The sequence below is a fragment of the Meriones unguiculatus genome, chromosome 2 (assembly GCF_030254825.1).
Source record: "Meriones unguiculatus strain TT.TT164.6M chromosome 2, Bangor_MerUng_6.1, whole genome shotgun sequence".
Taxonomy (NCBI): domain Eukaryota; kingdom Metazoa; phylum Chordata; class Mammalia; order Rodentia; family Muridae; genus Meriones; species Meriones unguiculatus.
In genome coordinates, this window is record NC_083350.1 from 108,242,236 (window position 1) to 108,256,667 (window position 14,432).

The 14,432-nt window shown below is 34.0% G+C and overlaps 1 protein-coding gene across 3 annotated transcripts in view; it reads left to right on the top strand.

Moving 5' to 3' along the window:
* Positions 1 to 14,432, top strand: part of Cep290 (centrosomal protein 290) — a 104,910-nt gene that overhangs the window by 16,856 nt on the left and 73,622 nt on the right. For all 3 annotated transcript variants that reach the window (XM_060377963.1, XM_060377961.1, XM_060377962.1), the window contains exons 8-14: positions 766 to 918; positions 1,873 to 2,055; positions 2,953 to 3,042; positions 5,273 to 5,395; positions 7,052 to 7,175; positions 9,247 to 9,419; positions 12,129 to 12,291. In XM_060377963.1, coding sequence (XP_060233946.1) covers positions 766 to 918; positions 1,873 to 2,055; positions 2,953 to 3,042; positions 5,273 to 5,395; positions 7,052 to 7,175; positions 9,247 to 9,419; positions 12,129 to 12,291 — 1,009 coding nt within the window. The remainder of the gene's footprint in view (positions 1 to 765; positions 919 to 1,872; positions 2,056 to 2,952; positions 3,043 to 5,272; positions 5,396 to 7,051; positions 7,176 to 9,246; positions 9,420 to 12,128; positions 12,292 to 14,432) is intronic.

Consider the following 14,432-nt stretch of genomic DNA (forward strand, 5'->3'; position numbering starts at 1 on the left):
TTGTAATCTGTATAACTGATGGTAGTTATACTGGCTTGTTTTATGATGACCTTGCTCAGGGAATTCCAAAGTCAACCAAAATATTAAGCCATTAGGTATTTCACCCCTCCCATAGATCCGTGTGGTAAATCTTGCTTCCTGTTACATAGCCATCTTACTAATTGAGCAGTTGAGTCGATGTCTTTTCTCACAGCTGTTTGTTCAGCATTCTCGTAATTTTGTTACTCATAAAATCTTTATAAGTTGTATTATTACTTTTATGCATTAAATAATAATTTTATATTTGATAACAAAAATATTTTAATTAAAATATGATCATAAAATTTTTTCATCCCTGTTCTTCCTCATAGTCTCTCCTACTGTGTCCTCTTGTTTAACTTTTTTTAACCTAGTTAAAATGTTCTTTTTTTAGTTCCTTATAATTTTATTTATTTTGGCTAATTTAAATAATATATTCAGTTGTCCTAAAATGTTCTTTTTTCTTGTTTCCCTTGATTTATAAATGTTAGTTTAATTTGTGTTGCCTTTTTTCATTTCTAACTATCCTTTTCCTGTCCCTTCCTGAAGAACAAACGTCTAAAGAAAAAGGTGAGGCTGTAAGGGTAGTGGAACACTGGGAGTTAGAGAGATGCTCTGGGAGAGCTAGTTAACAGGTAGAATTTTGTCCTTCTCAGTAGTGTTGTCCTGTTGTTTTTTCCTGTTTGGTTCTGGAATGTGTTATTAATGGACGACTACTGTGTTTGCTCTAACCTGCTCTAACCTCAGAATGAACAGCTTCGTCAGGACATTGTGGACTACCAGAAACAAATAGATTCACAAAAAGAGTCCCTTTTGTCAAGGAGAGGAGAGGATAGTGACTACCGATCACAGCTGTCTAAAAAGAACTATGAACTTGTTCAATATCTGGATGAAATTCAGGTAAAATGAGTAAGTCAGTTCAGAACAATGGTTTTAGAAACTTTATTACCAGGCTGGTAATCTACTATTTATCCCTCTTTGTTGTTTTTTGATTATGTATTTGCCACTGTGTATTTTTTATAAATTACAGTTTATTCACTTTATATCTCAGATGTAGCCCCTCCCTTATCCCCTCCCAAGTGGACTCTCCCTCTCTCCCTCATCTCCTCCCATGCCCCTCCCCAAGTCCAATGATAGGGGAGGTCTTCCTCCCCTTCCATCTGACCATAGTCTATCAGGTCTCATCAGGACTGGCTGTATTATCTTCCTCTGTGGCCTGGTAAAGCTGCTCCCCCATCAGGAGGAGGTGATCAAAGAGCCAGCCACTGAGTGTTTTAGGTGTTTTGTTTAGTGTATGTATAATGCTGTCTGTGAATTTGTATGTGTGAGTAGGTGCCAGCATGTGGGATGAGATCAGAGGATAGCCTCTGGTATTTGTTGTCAGCTTCTGCCTCGTTTGAGGTAGGATCCCTCTGTTGTTCACCTCTCTGTATTCCAGCTGTCTAGCTCACAATTCCAGTGATTCACCTGTTTTCTCTCTCCCATCTTATAGTAGGAGCACTGGGAATAAAGATGAACTATGCTCTATCTGACTTTATATGCATTTGCATGTTCACACTGCAAATATTTTAGTCACTGACACATCTCTCTGGCTATACCATGTTCTATTAAAACAAAAAACAAATTGTTTCTTTAAGTTTTCAATTATTTATTTACTCTTTATATTTGTCTATCTTGGGCACCAAGAACAATTGAAATTTGCCTTAATTGGCCAATGTCATGGTATTAATGGTCTATGACGAATCTTTTTTTTTTTCTCTAGAAGACCTTATGGCTCTATTTAATTACAGTTTAGTATAAATTTAAGATTCTTGTAAAACTATTTTAAAGCAATAGTATATTTAACATTTTTAGACCTTAACAGAAGCTAATGAGAAAATTGAAGTTCAGAACCAAGAAATGAGGAAAAACCTAGAAGAGTCTGTACAGGAAATGGAGAAGATGACTGATGAATATAACAGGATGAAAGCCATTGTGCATCAAACAGATAGCATTATGGACCAGATTAAAAAAGAGAATGAGCACTATCGACTTCAAGTAAGAGTTACTATTGAAACCAAGCCTTGTTCTCATAAGCTTCATGTGATTTCATTGCTGTGCATTTGAAACTAGAAATAGTTTAATTTTCTAGGATGTTGATTTTGTTGTTTATCTTAATATAGTAATATGTTGTCATCCTCATAATAGTTGTCCACAAGGGCTCTTTAATTGTCTCACATGCACCTGCAATTCTTGCTATTTGAGAAATGTAAAAATGCTCGAGTGAGTGTAGATAGAACTGCTATAAATAATTTTAGGGCTATGCAGATTTTTAAAAAATCTAGTGGCTACAATATTTAATTTTACTTCTTAAAAAACTGAGAATATATCCAAGATCAATATTTGTTTCTTATTTATATGGGGTAAACGTGTTTTAGAAGTATTATAATGTTTAAAAATATGATTGTCTACTAATAAAATAATTATACCACAGTATGTAATTTATCCGAAATGTCATCAAAAATGTTTTAGATTGTGAATTTTTTTTAGATTTTGGAAGTAATATAGATTACGTATATGCATGAGCTATCTTAAGGATAAATTAAAGGTCTAAACACTAGATTCATGTGTGCTTCATATGCCTCTGAAATGTATATGATGAATATAGTATTTATATACCTGTCTTTTGACTAAAATATAGCACAGGAAATGTGATATAAAATATTGCTCTTGAGGCAGCATAAAAAGTGTCCAATTTGAAGTGTTTCAGATTTTAAAGTTTCATTTAGGACAGCCATTAAATGTCACCTTTATCTATAAGACTATACCAGTAATAAAACACGTATGTAATATAATGTATCTGCAAGCATATATTAGTGTATAAATAAATTGCGTATGTAATAACACTAAACTTCACTGGTTTGCACTATGCTGCGAACTAATTGCTACTCTTAGGTGCGAGAGCTCACAGATCTTCTGAAAGCAAAGGATGAAGAGGATGATCCCGTCATGATGGCTGTCAATGCAAAAGTAGAAGAATGGAAGGTACTTTTTCAATTGATAGAACTTTTTCTCATTTTGTATTTTGATTTAACTTCAATTTTGATTCTTAAAGATTTACATCAGATAATAACATTTTTGTTAAGTTTATTACATGTCCTGGCTATAAAAGCTTTAAAACGTCTATATGTAGTCCTTGAGCTCATTTATTAACAAGCACTTTCAAGGTAAGATTAATCAGGAATAAAATTAGGAAAAAGATTTTAATAAATCATTTGGAAGCCTTTTCAGAGTACCCCCTTTCTGTGCCTGATTTCTAAGTTTCAATCTCACCTAATTCCAGATCCAATCCCTTCCAAGAAGCTAGGCTTATGATGATTGCTATTTGTGAATGAACTGAGATGACTGAATTAGTAATTCTTAGGGTAAAACCTGTCACTTCTGGTGTCTCCACTTCTGGTCATGCCCACATAGACCTTGTTGTCAGTTAGAAATTGTTTACAGTTAGAAATAGATTATCTGACCTTTCCATATAATCTATTTAAACAAATGTAGTTGTGATGGGGATGAAGCTGAATGCATCATGAAAGGATCAGTTAATTTGTGAAGCTAGAGAAAGTTAATGTTTTAGCTATCCTGTCAATATTGTAACCACCAGGCTGCTGTTTCCCTTGTAAACAGCAACAGACAGTCCATGAATGACTAAACATGACTGCTTTTCAGTTCCTTACAGCAACAAGTAACAAGCCAGATTTTTTTCAACTGTAGAATGTAATTTTCAACCTTTGGAAAAAAAAATAGTTGTTTGAATCGCATTTAATTATTTAAGTTTTGTACATATAATGAATTAGTCCCCTAGAAAGTTCCCAGTTTTTCCTTTGAAAGCAGTGTTTTAATGAGAAGTTTTAGATATATATTATATTGCAGATATAGAAATATTTTGGTAAAATCAATTGCTATAAGTATGATTGTGACCTAAATTGCAAATACATCCCTCTAGTCTGTTATTTACCTTTTGATTCTCATAATTTTTGATATGAAGTGCTTTTTTTTATATTGCATAATTAAGCTTGTTATATTCTAATGGCTTTTGAACTTTCATTATAATTAGAGATTCCTGATATTGCTATGTTGGAGGGAATCTGCCTAATCCTATTATTCAGAACATGGAGGGTCCTGAATTCAAGCCCCAGTGTAGACTTCTGAGAAGGGAGACAGTATCTCCAGATAAACAAGGAAATACAAATAAAGAAATAAATAATACACCAATAAATAAATCAGCTAATACACTTTGAAAAAGGAAAAACAAAAGGAAAACTTTTTTCACTTAATATCTTCTGGTTTTATATTTATTTTAAATATTTGAAGCATGTATATAAAAACAGTAATGGTGCAGCACAATGACTTTTATTCAAGCAATGTTTATTGAATAGTTCATCCTTCTCATACTTAATACTGATATACTTTTACTACATAAAATTTGTGTTGAATTTGAGTATTTCTGTACTCCCCTTTTTTCATTTGCTTGAGCTGTTTTCTAGCTACATACGCTTTCAACTGTTGCATGTCTAAATATCTAAAACCTTTTCTCAGTATTTTTGTCTTGTTATTTAGACTCTTACAAATAATTTTTTATGATTTTAATAAACATCTTTATGATTTTTTGGCCCCTGTAGCTAAGAACACAAAATACCCTTTCATTTATTGAAGGTATTTTACACTTTTCTATGACATTTTAATGTTTAATGTTTACTTGTATTAAACACTTTGCATTTATATAACTTTTCATTTAGAAGTGAGGTCTGACACCCAGAGAGTTTTCTTTAAGGATTGAATTATGAATTCCAAACTGTATATATAGTGCTTGTAGTTACTGACATTTTTTAAATTAAACAAATTTTATTTTCTGATTGGGGAGATGTTGTCAATATAGTAAATGTGTGACAGTATGATACCCAAAATTTGGATCCCTAACACCTTGTTAAAGCATGGGGGTATGCAGGCAGTCAGATTCCTAAAGCTCACTGGCTAGTCAGTCTAGTTAACTTGTAAGACATAAGTTCAGTGGAAGTCCCTAACTCAAGAGAAAGCTACCACACATCTACCCCTGTCCTTCACACACACATATACACAAAGACACTCTACACCATACACTGGGAAAAAAAAAAAGAATTTTACTTTTTGTATTGTTTTAAATGTACTATGGGTATTTAAATATCAATAAAGAGTGGTTTGTTAATTTTCCTTTTTATAACAGATCTTATTTTGTTTATAGTTAATTTTGTCATCTAAAGATGATGAAATCATTGAATACCAGCAAATGTTGCATAATCTGAGAGAGAAACTTAAAAATGCCCAACTTGATGCTGATAAAAGTAACATTATGGCTCTGAAACAGGTAAACCCTACTAAAGATTTGAAATGCCAAGAAAATATGTTAAAATCCAAGCTCTTCTGTTTATTAGGGTGTCTAATTGGTGGCTTCCATTACTGAGTATGTAACAAACTTTGAAGATTCTCATACATTCCCAAATGGGGGGAGGCAAAATTAGAATCAAGTGCAGAGTGAGAGTTATACTTCAGAATATAATTATTTTACATTTTATATTATTACTATGTATTGCCAGTCTACAATTATTAAAAACCTGTAAATTTTAAAATACCCTTCTACCTTCTTATTAATGTTTATTATTGTATAGCTTATGCCTAAACTAAGTAAACAGAGTGTGATAATACTGTGTGTGACACCTAAAGGTTTGCTTTTAGTGAAACAAACTCATTCAGGAAAATAAACAAGCAAACAAAACTGGAATTCTCTTATGTATGTTCTTTCCAGTTAAAGTGCTAAAGATAGAATATAATTTGAGATATAGCTGAGGAATGAGAACAACGATGAGGAAGTTGTTTCTCAATGGAGTGCAAAAGGCTTATGAGCTAAATTGGATGAAAAAAAGAGCACAGAATACAGACATATAAAATAATAAATACAAGAGTCAGTGGGTGATGAGGAAAAATACTATGTCCGAAGTTATAAAATCTATAAATATTGAGGTGTTCTAGAATATATTTTTTCCACCTTTACATATTAGCATGATAACAATTGTATAGTGCATTTTGAGGAATATATAAGAAACTTAGATATTTTTAAAAGACTGGACTTTTGAAGTGATTGAATTTGTAAAGACTGGGATTTTTTTTAAGTTATGTCTTATATTCTGATATTACTATTAACATGCCATCTTGGGGATACATGAGAAAGGAAAGGTTCTAATTAAAAAGCTATGTGTTTGTATGTCAGATTAACAAGAGGTTAGAGGTCCATTTTATGTCAGTGTGACATCATCAGAGAGGAGGGAGCTTCAACTAAAAAAATGCCTCCATAAGGCAGGGCTTTAGGCAAACCTGTAGGGCATTTTCTTAATTAGTGATTGATGTGGGAGGGTCCAGCCCATTGTTGATGGTTCTGCCCCTGAGCTGATGGTCCTGAGTTCTGTAAGATACCAGGCTGAATAAGATAAAGAGCAAGCCAATGAGCAGCACCCCTCCATGGCCTCCACATCAGCTCCTGCCTCCAGGTTGCTGCCTTGTTTGAGTTCCTGCTTGACTTCATTCAATGATGAACAATGATGTGGAATTATAAGTCAAATAAACCCTTTCCTCCCCCCGCACCCCCAAAACAAAAAAGAAACTTAGTTTCCTGGCTCTGGTAGATGGCCAGGTGGGTAAAGGCACTTGATATCATATCTGACAACCTCAGTTTCGTTCCTGGAACTCATGTGATGGAAAATCAGAACTAACTTTTACAATATGTCACCTAACCTCTACACACCTACATACACACACATATACACAGACCCATGCACACACACACACACTCTCTCTCTCTCTCTCTCACACACACACACAAATAAATAAATGTAATTTTTATTTATTTAAACAACTTTTCAGCTGTTTAAAAGAAACAGTTTGGCCACAAGGAAATATATTCTCTTATTAAAAAATATCTGTGTTCATGTTAATGAATATTTAATTGATATTTCAAAATATTTTATAGGGTATCCAGGAACGAGACAGTCAAATTAAGATGCTTACTGAACAAGTAGAACAGTATACAAAAGAAATGGAAAAAAATACATTTGTTATTGAAGATTTGAAAAATGAACTTCAAAAAGACAAAGGTAATTTAATGTTTTTTAAGTAAATGACTTTCATATATCATTGTGTTTCAAAAGATTGTTTTTATAAAAATAAAATTGTGTTATGCTACTGAAGTATTTTTTAAATTATAAATTTTTAAAAATAAGTATGCAAAATATTAATTACAGTTTGTGTTTCTAGCGTTTAAACTTGTAATGTATGCTTTTCTATCATCTCCCTCATGCTGAAAATTACTCAGAGATTGGAAATAGATTGTCTTTATTTTACATCTTTTATAGTTAACAAAGGTGCTTTAACTGTGAGTATGTTAACTGTTGTCAATTATTTTCAGAGGTAATTTTGTGTGTTGGCATTTGAAATAATTCTACAAAAATCTCTTATTCTATTCTCTAAGTCATACTATTTTGTCTATCACACCAAATCCTCTTAATTTAAGTGTTTGAAATACCAGTATTTCTATAAAACTTTATCATTAAAGTATACTTAGGTGTAGTAGTTCGGATAATTCACAATAAATTAATGGGTACATAGTAAGTGCTGAAGATAAAAAAGCACAGGCAGTGATGTACAAATTGTAATCTTGACAGTGAAGCAAAAGCCTCCTTGGACATAATTGAACAAAATCTTAACGGAAGTAGAGGAGGAGTAAGCAGTATGATTGAAACCAGTGGGAGTGTGTTCAAAAATCACTTGTGTGAAAGGAGTCAATTAGGTAAATGTTGGTAGCTGGAAGAGCTACTAAAAATAGCAGACCAAAAGATCAAAAAGAATGCTAAAACCCCTGCCATTAAGTCTTATGGTTTATTGTAAAGACTTTGATTTTTTATTTTAGGTAAAAGAGATGGGAATGCTTTTGTCTTACCTAGGCTAAGTCTGCAATAGACTATAGCAGTTGTAGGTAGGAAACAGGGAGAGCCACTAAAGTGCTGTGGAAATAACCTAGTAGACAGGGTGTCACACTAACAGTGGCATTAACTGTGGTCCATCTTAGCTGTATTTTGAAGGAAATAGAAGTGGAGCTAGATGGAGGATGTGAGAGATACTCATTAGTCCTTTTACTGTGAGTAGGGCAGGGTTAGAGATGGTGAGGTACTGTTTGAAATGCAAAATTTGAGATGTCTGTTAGGTGACCAGCTGAAGGTCTTAAGTAGATACCTGCATATGGATTCTAACGTTCTTGAACACAGTTTAGGCTAAAGATAAAAGTTTGGGGGCAATCTCTACAAAAATTCAGTTTGAAGTGACAAGACTAGTTGAGGTCATCAAGGGAAGGAGTATAGGTTATAAAATAACTCAAAATGGATCTCTGAGACTGCTTCTAATTTGGAAGCTGATGGGATGAAACAAAAGAATCAAAGAAGACTAAAATGAATGTGCAGAGATGGAACACCATAAGAATGTATAGTCCTGACAACCACGTGATATCATCATCTAGGAGAAATAAGCTGTTTATTCCTGGTGTGGTAGTTCAAGGCACTGAAAATGATCATCAAGTAATGTTTCAATCCAAGGAAAACAAAACAAAAGCAAACAACAACAACAAAAAACAAAAACAGAGAAAAGAAAGAAATATAGGAAATTTTTTAGGAATTTTTTTTTTCTGCAAAAGGATGAAAAATGAAGTAGTCTGGGGAGAAAGAAAGGCTAAAAAGTTTTTAAGTTTAGAAGAAATAATTAATTTTTGTAGATTAATGGTCAGACTCTATTGGTGAAGCAGAGGAGAGAATTCTGGAGCTTTAGGCTGGCCATATTTCCAGCTGGAAAATCTATTTTACCGTGAATAGTGATTAAAAAAAAAAAAGTTGATTATTATTACCACCAAGTTTCTTTGTCACAGTAATGCATCTTTTGTAAAGTGGGCTTTTACAGCCTTTTTTATAACCCATATTCTTCTAGTTAGAGTAATTGTACTCAGCTCTACTTTTAATTTGGTTTTATTAATAAAACCAAAGCAGTACTTTGGTTTTACAAATATAAGACCTAAGTCGTAAGAAGCTTTTGTGCCATACCACTTCTTTCCCTGTTTGGGAACAACTGATTAATAGGAAAGAATACTTAATTTAGTTCATGGTTTCTTTTTTCATGTTGTAGGTACTTCAGACGTTTTTCAACAGACTCATTATATGAAAATTCACTCAAAAGTACAAATTTTAGAAGAGAAAACAAAAGAGGCCGAGAAAACTGCAGAACTGGCTGAGGCTGATGCTAGGGAAAAGGATAAAGAATTGGTTGAGGCTCTGAAGAGATTAAAAGATTATGAATCTGTAAGTATTTTTATCTTGTCAAAGAGACTAAAATTATTCTTGACACCCAGGTTGTTTTGTGTCTTTTTTTGTGTTCCATGTAGAAAGTATTCTGTATCTCTCTTGGTTTTAAACTATTCAAACTTTCAAGCATTTTATTTATCCAAGAGAATTTTTTTTCTTTTTAAAAGAGTAAAAGTTTATTTTTATTATTTTTCTTTTATGTTTGAGATTATAATTTCATAATTTTTTCCTTCTATTTCCCTACAAACCCTCTGCACATACTCTTCCTTACTCTCATTGCTTCTTTTTTATTATTGTTACATGCATATATGCATATATATAATATATAATATATATTTTACATATCATATATGCCTATATATTACATATATACATGTGTATATGTAAATATACATATTTACATAGACATATATTAGTATAAAATATATTACATATATATACATGTATATATGTACATATACATGTATGTATATGTTACATATATATGTTTATTTAAATATGTATATATAATATATTTTTATATGTTATATATTTATATATTATATATACATATATGTTATATATATACATATATAAAGTCTTAAATATAACTTGCTCAGCCTGTATAATGACTTGTATGTATTTATTGGGTATTGGATAACCAATTGTGTTTTTCACTGGAGAAGATTGTTTTTCCTGCTCAGCATTTATTAATTGCCTTTGTTTGTGGAGTTCTTTGTGTAGGGCTGAGGCCTCATGGACTTACCTCTTTACTCCGGCATATCTTTTGTTGTCGTCCCTGTTTAGCTCATGTTTTAGGCAGTCATGTTGTTGAGAGTTTATGGCACAGCTTCTGATATTTGCCAGGAGATAAATCTCATAGCAATATCCCTTATTATCTGACTCTTAATATCTTTCTGCTCCCTCTTCTGCAATTATCCCTGAGCCTTACTGGCCTCCACAACTCTGCATTTTGTTTGGTTTTGGTTGTCAGTAATAAACTCCTCCTGCAAAGAGAAAGGATTATGCTTCTCTTAAGTACAGATGCTTAGATTATACTGTGGTAGTTGTGAGCTCTACAGTAACCATGATGTCATTAGCACTGAGTAGTTTCCCTTAGGATTACGGAACCATTCTGGTCATTGAGTTTCATAACCACAGAGGTGGGTAGGGTCGGTAGTTGCTTTTCCACCTTTGTAAGCTTTTGTGATGCCTTCTGGTACTGTGAAAGCTAGTCCTCAGGAAAGAGACTTAAAAATCTGTTCCAAATCGGGGTCTCTAGGCCCTGTTTCTGAAATTCATGGTGTTTTTAGTAATTGGGATTTACTTTCTACCTCTTGGGGGCAACCAAAACAATAGCAATGAGCTGTCTGTTTTGAGAGTCTCTTAGTCAGCCTTGACCTACAACTCAAAAGAAAGCAGCTCTTGTCTGGGCAGAGTTTTTGTTAGGTGATCTTTGGCTCTTGGAGGGAGCATTGTCAGCACAGATAAGGAAAGGTTCTTTAAACCATGTGTGTGTTTATACACAGAATTACATTTGATACGGGGTCGCTGCTTTTGTTTTTAGATAAACAGTTGATAGTATGATTGCTTACGGCTTTTTCAGACATCTTTTTTTTTATTATTTCTGTTATTTTTTTTCACTTTTTAAAATTTTTATATTTTCATATTAATTACCATTTATTCACTTTGTATCCCAGCTGTAGCCCCCTCTCCCTTCCCCTCCCAAGTCTATCCTCTTTCCCTCTTCTTCTCCTATGCCCCTCCCTCAGTCCCATGATAGGGAAGGTCCTCCTCCCCTTCCATCTGATCCTAGACTATCAGGTATCATCAGCACTGGCTTCATTGTCTTCCTCTGTGGACTGGGTAAGGCTGCTCCCCCCTCAGGTGGAGGTGATTAAAGAGCGAGCCCATGAGTTCAAGTCAGAGATGGTATCTGTTCCTATTATTGGAGACCCTTCTTGGACAATGAGCTGCCATGGGCTACATCTGTGCAGGGGTTCTAGGTTATCTCCATGCATGGTTCTTGTTTGGAGTATAAGTCTCAGAAAAGACCCCTGTGCCCAAATTTTTTGGTTCTGTTGCTCTTCTTGTAGAGCTCCTGTTCCCTCCAGATATCATTTTTGTTATTTTACCTTCCTTCATCCTCTTTCTGTATTAACCTCCCTTCCAAACCTTTTGATGAAATGTTCTCTTCAGATAAGCAGCTCTGGCAGGTAGCAGGATTAGTCCTTTGTATCTGTGTCCTATGTGCCAGTGTGGATGTGGGATACTGACATGCTTGATGCATTTGTAATGGGGATGGCTTTGGTGCTTCCTATATCTATCAACTGAATCTACTTGGACTTTTCAGAATTTAAAATGTGGTTTGTTAGGAAATTAGGTATACATTTTGATTGCTGTGGCCGATTGTAACCCTATGTTTTATATGTGTACTTGATGTTTATCGCTATGTACTCAGTGTTTCATATGTAATATTCTGATTCACAGTGCCTAAGCGTCAGATGTTCACATTCTACGTTCCTTAGTAGACTTGCTTTATAGGCGTACAGCGAAATAGACCATTAGTATGTACTACTTTTATTTTTATGTATCGGATAAAATAAATCTGCCATATAAAATACAGGTGTAGTTAAGTTTACCCATCAACTTTAAAAGAAAAGTAAATTAATGCTTTATTATTTGTTAAAAAAATTATGTTATTTAAGTTAGATGGATATTTTTCAGGGAGTATATGGCTTAGAAGATGCTGTTATTGAAATAAAGAACTGTAAAGCCCAAATTAAAATAAGAGATGGAGAAATTGAAGTGTTGACCAAGGAAATCAATAAACTTGAGATGAAGATTAATGATGTCCTTGATGAAAATGAAGCCCTTAGAGAGCGGGCTGGTAAGGTTTTCTTTTGTTTTTTTTTTTAAGACGTGTCTTTTTCCTCAACCCTAATTTTCAAGTTTTCTTTTGGTTTGGTTTTGCGTTTGTAAGGGAAGCACCCATATTCCTCAAACCAAAGTCTACACGTTCTGCATGCGTGTTCTCCCTTCTTCTCCTGTGATTTGCCTCTTGCCTTTACTTTAGGTTTGTTGATTTACTTCTAAGTAGTTGGAGGGTATTTTTCCCCCAAATAAATGTTTCTGTAGAAACACGTAAACAAAAGTGGAAGTAACTCCTACAGAAGTGGGTTTGGGGCCCTTGTGTTGGAAAAGTTGATGAGGAACTTGGCTTTCGTTGGCCTAGTATATCTTCAGTAAGAACTGCTTATTGAAAAGTGAAAGTGCATTGGATTATGCTACATACAAGGAGTCAACTTTTTTTGAAACAAGAAACATCTGTATGATTATTAGTTTACAAACTGATTTTGTTTTAGATGAGGCCAGTTAAAAGTACTTTGTAAACCTTTTAAGGACATATAAATACTTATAAATACACTGCTTACATTTTACTTGAATATTTTTAAGAGTTTTATTTAGTCTAAGATGTAATTTTCAAATATAACTTGGGAATTTAAAATAAGTGGTGAATTACTTCATCCTACTAGTTTACATGGTAAGTTATAACTAAAGTAAACAATCTAATTTGCTTCTTTAAAATGACTATGATTAGTAATTTTCTTATACTTGCTGAAAATCAATTAATGCTTCTGTAAACTGACAATCTATAAATTTTTTTTCTAAAAGAAAATTAAATGCTTTATATTAATTACTTATTTTTAAAACATATCTAAATAGGATTTAAGATTATACTTAAATCAAGTTAGATTTTTGATTAATGACTAGTCGGTTCACTGGATAACTTCTGGTTATCTAGAAAGTGGTCACAAACACTATGTTTTCTGTCTTTAACAAGTTTAGCCTTTATTACCAAAGTCTAGTTTACAACTATTTAGACTGTCTTGACACCTGCTTTTCACTTCCTAGTTTTAGTAATCAGAAAATGTGATGGAGACAGATTAGGAGACAGGTTAGCTGAGAGGATTTAACTAATAACATCATTAGTATTAATAATGATGGCTGTCTTAGAAGCATTGCTCTAAGCATTATATTTAGCCTGATCTTATTGTATTCCTGCCAGACTAAAATAATCAATCAATCAATAAATTTCATGTCTGTATCTAAGATACAAGTTTAAAGTGGACATTGAACCTGCTTCAACCCATATTTACTTCATGACAACGGTTATTTTTTAAAATTTTTTCTTTAATTTTTATTTCTTTATTTATTGCAGTTTATTCACTTTGTATCTCAGCTGTAGCCCCCTCTCTTGTCCCCTCCCAATTCCACCCTTCCTCCCTCATCTCCTCTCATACCCATCCCCAAGTCCACTGATAGGGGAGGTCCACCTTCTCTTCCCCTCTGACCCTCGCCTATCAGGTCTCATCAGGACTGACTGCATTTTCTTCCTCGGTGGCCTGGTAAGGCTGCTGCCAACTCAGGGGAGAATGATCAAAGAGTCAGCCAATGAGTGCATGTCAGAGACAGTCCCTGTTCTCATTACTAGGGAACCCACTTGGACACTGAGCTACCATGGGCTACATCTGTGCAGGGGTTCTAGGTTATCTTGATGGATGAATGGTCCTTGTTTGGAGTATCAGTCTCAGAAAAATCCCTGTGCCAGATTTTTTGGTTCTATTGTTCTCCCTGTGGAGCTCCTGTCCCCTCCAGGTCTTTCTATCTCCCCCTTCTTTCATAAGATTCCCTGCACCCTGCCCAAGGTTTGGTTATGAGTCTCAGTATCTGCTTTGATACACTGCTGGGTAGAGTCTTTCAGAGGCCCTCTGTGGTAGGCTCCTGTCCTCTTAATTGTTCTCTCCCTTTTCCAGTGTCCATCCTGTTTGCCTTTTTGAGTGAGGATTGCTCATCTTACCCAGGGTCCTCCTTCTTGCTTAGCTAGGGTTCTTAACTAATGAATTGTAGTACTTTTGCACCATCCCCCATATATGTTTGTCAAGGTTTTCACAATTTGTTAACATTTAACTTTCTTTGTAGTGTAACTGTTTGGAAATTCTTGTACAAGAAGTCTTTATGTTTTGAATG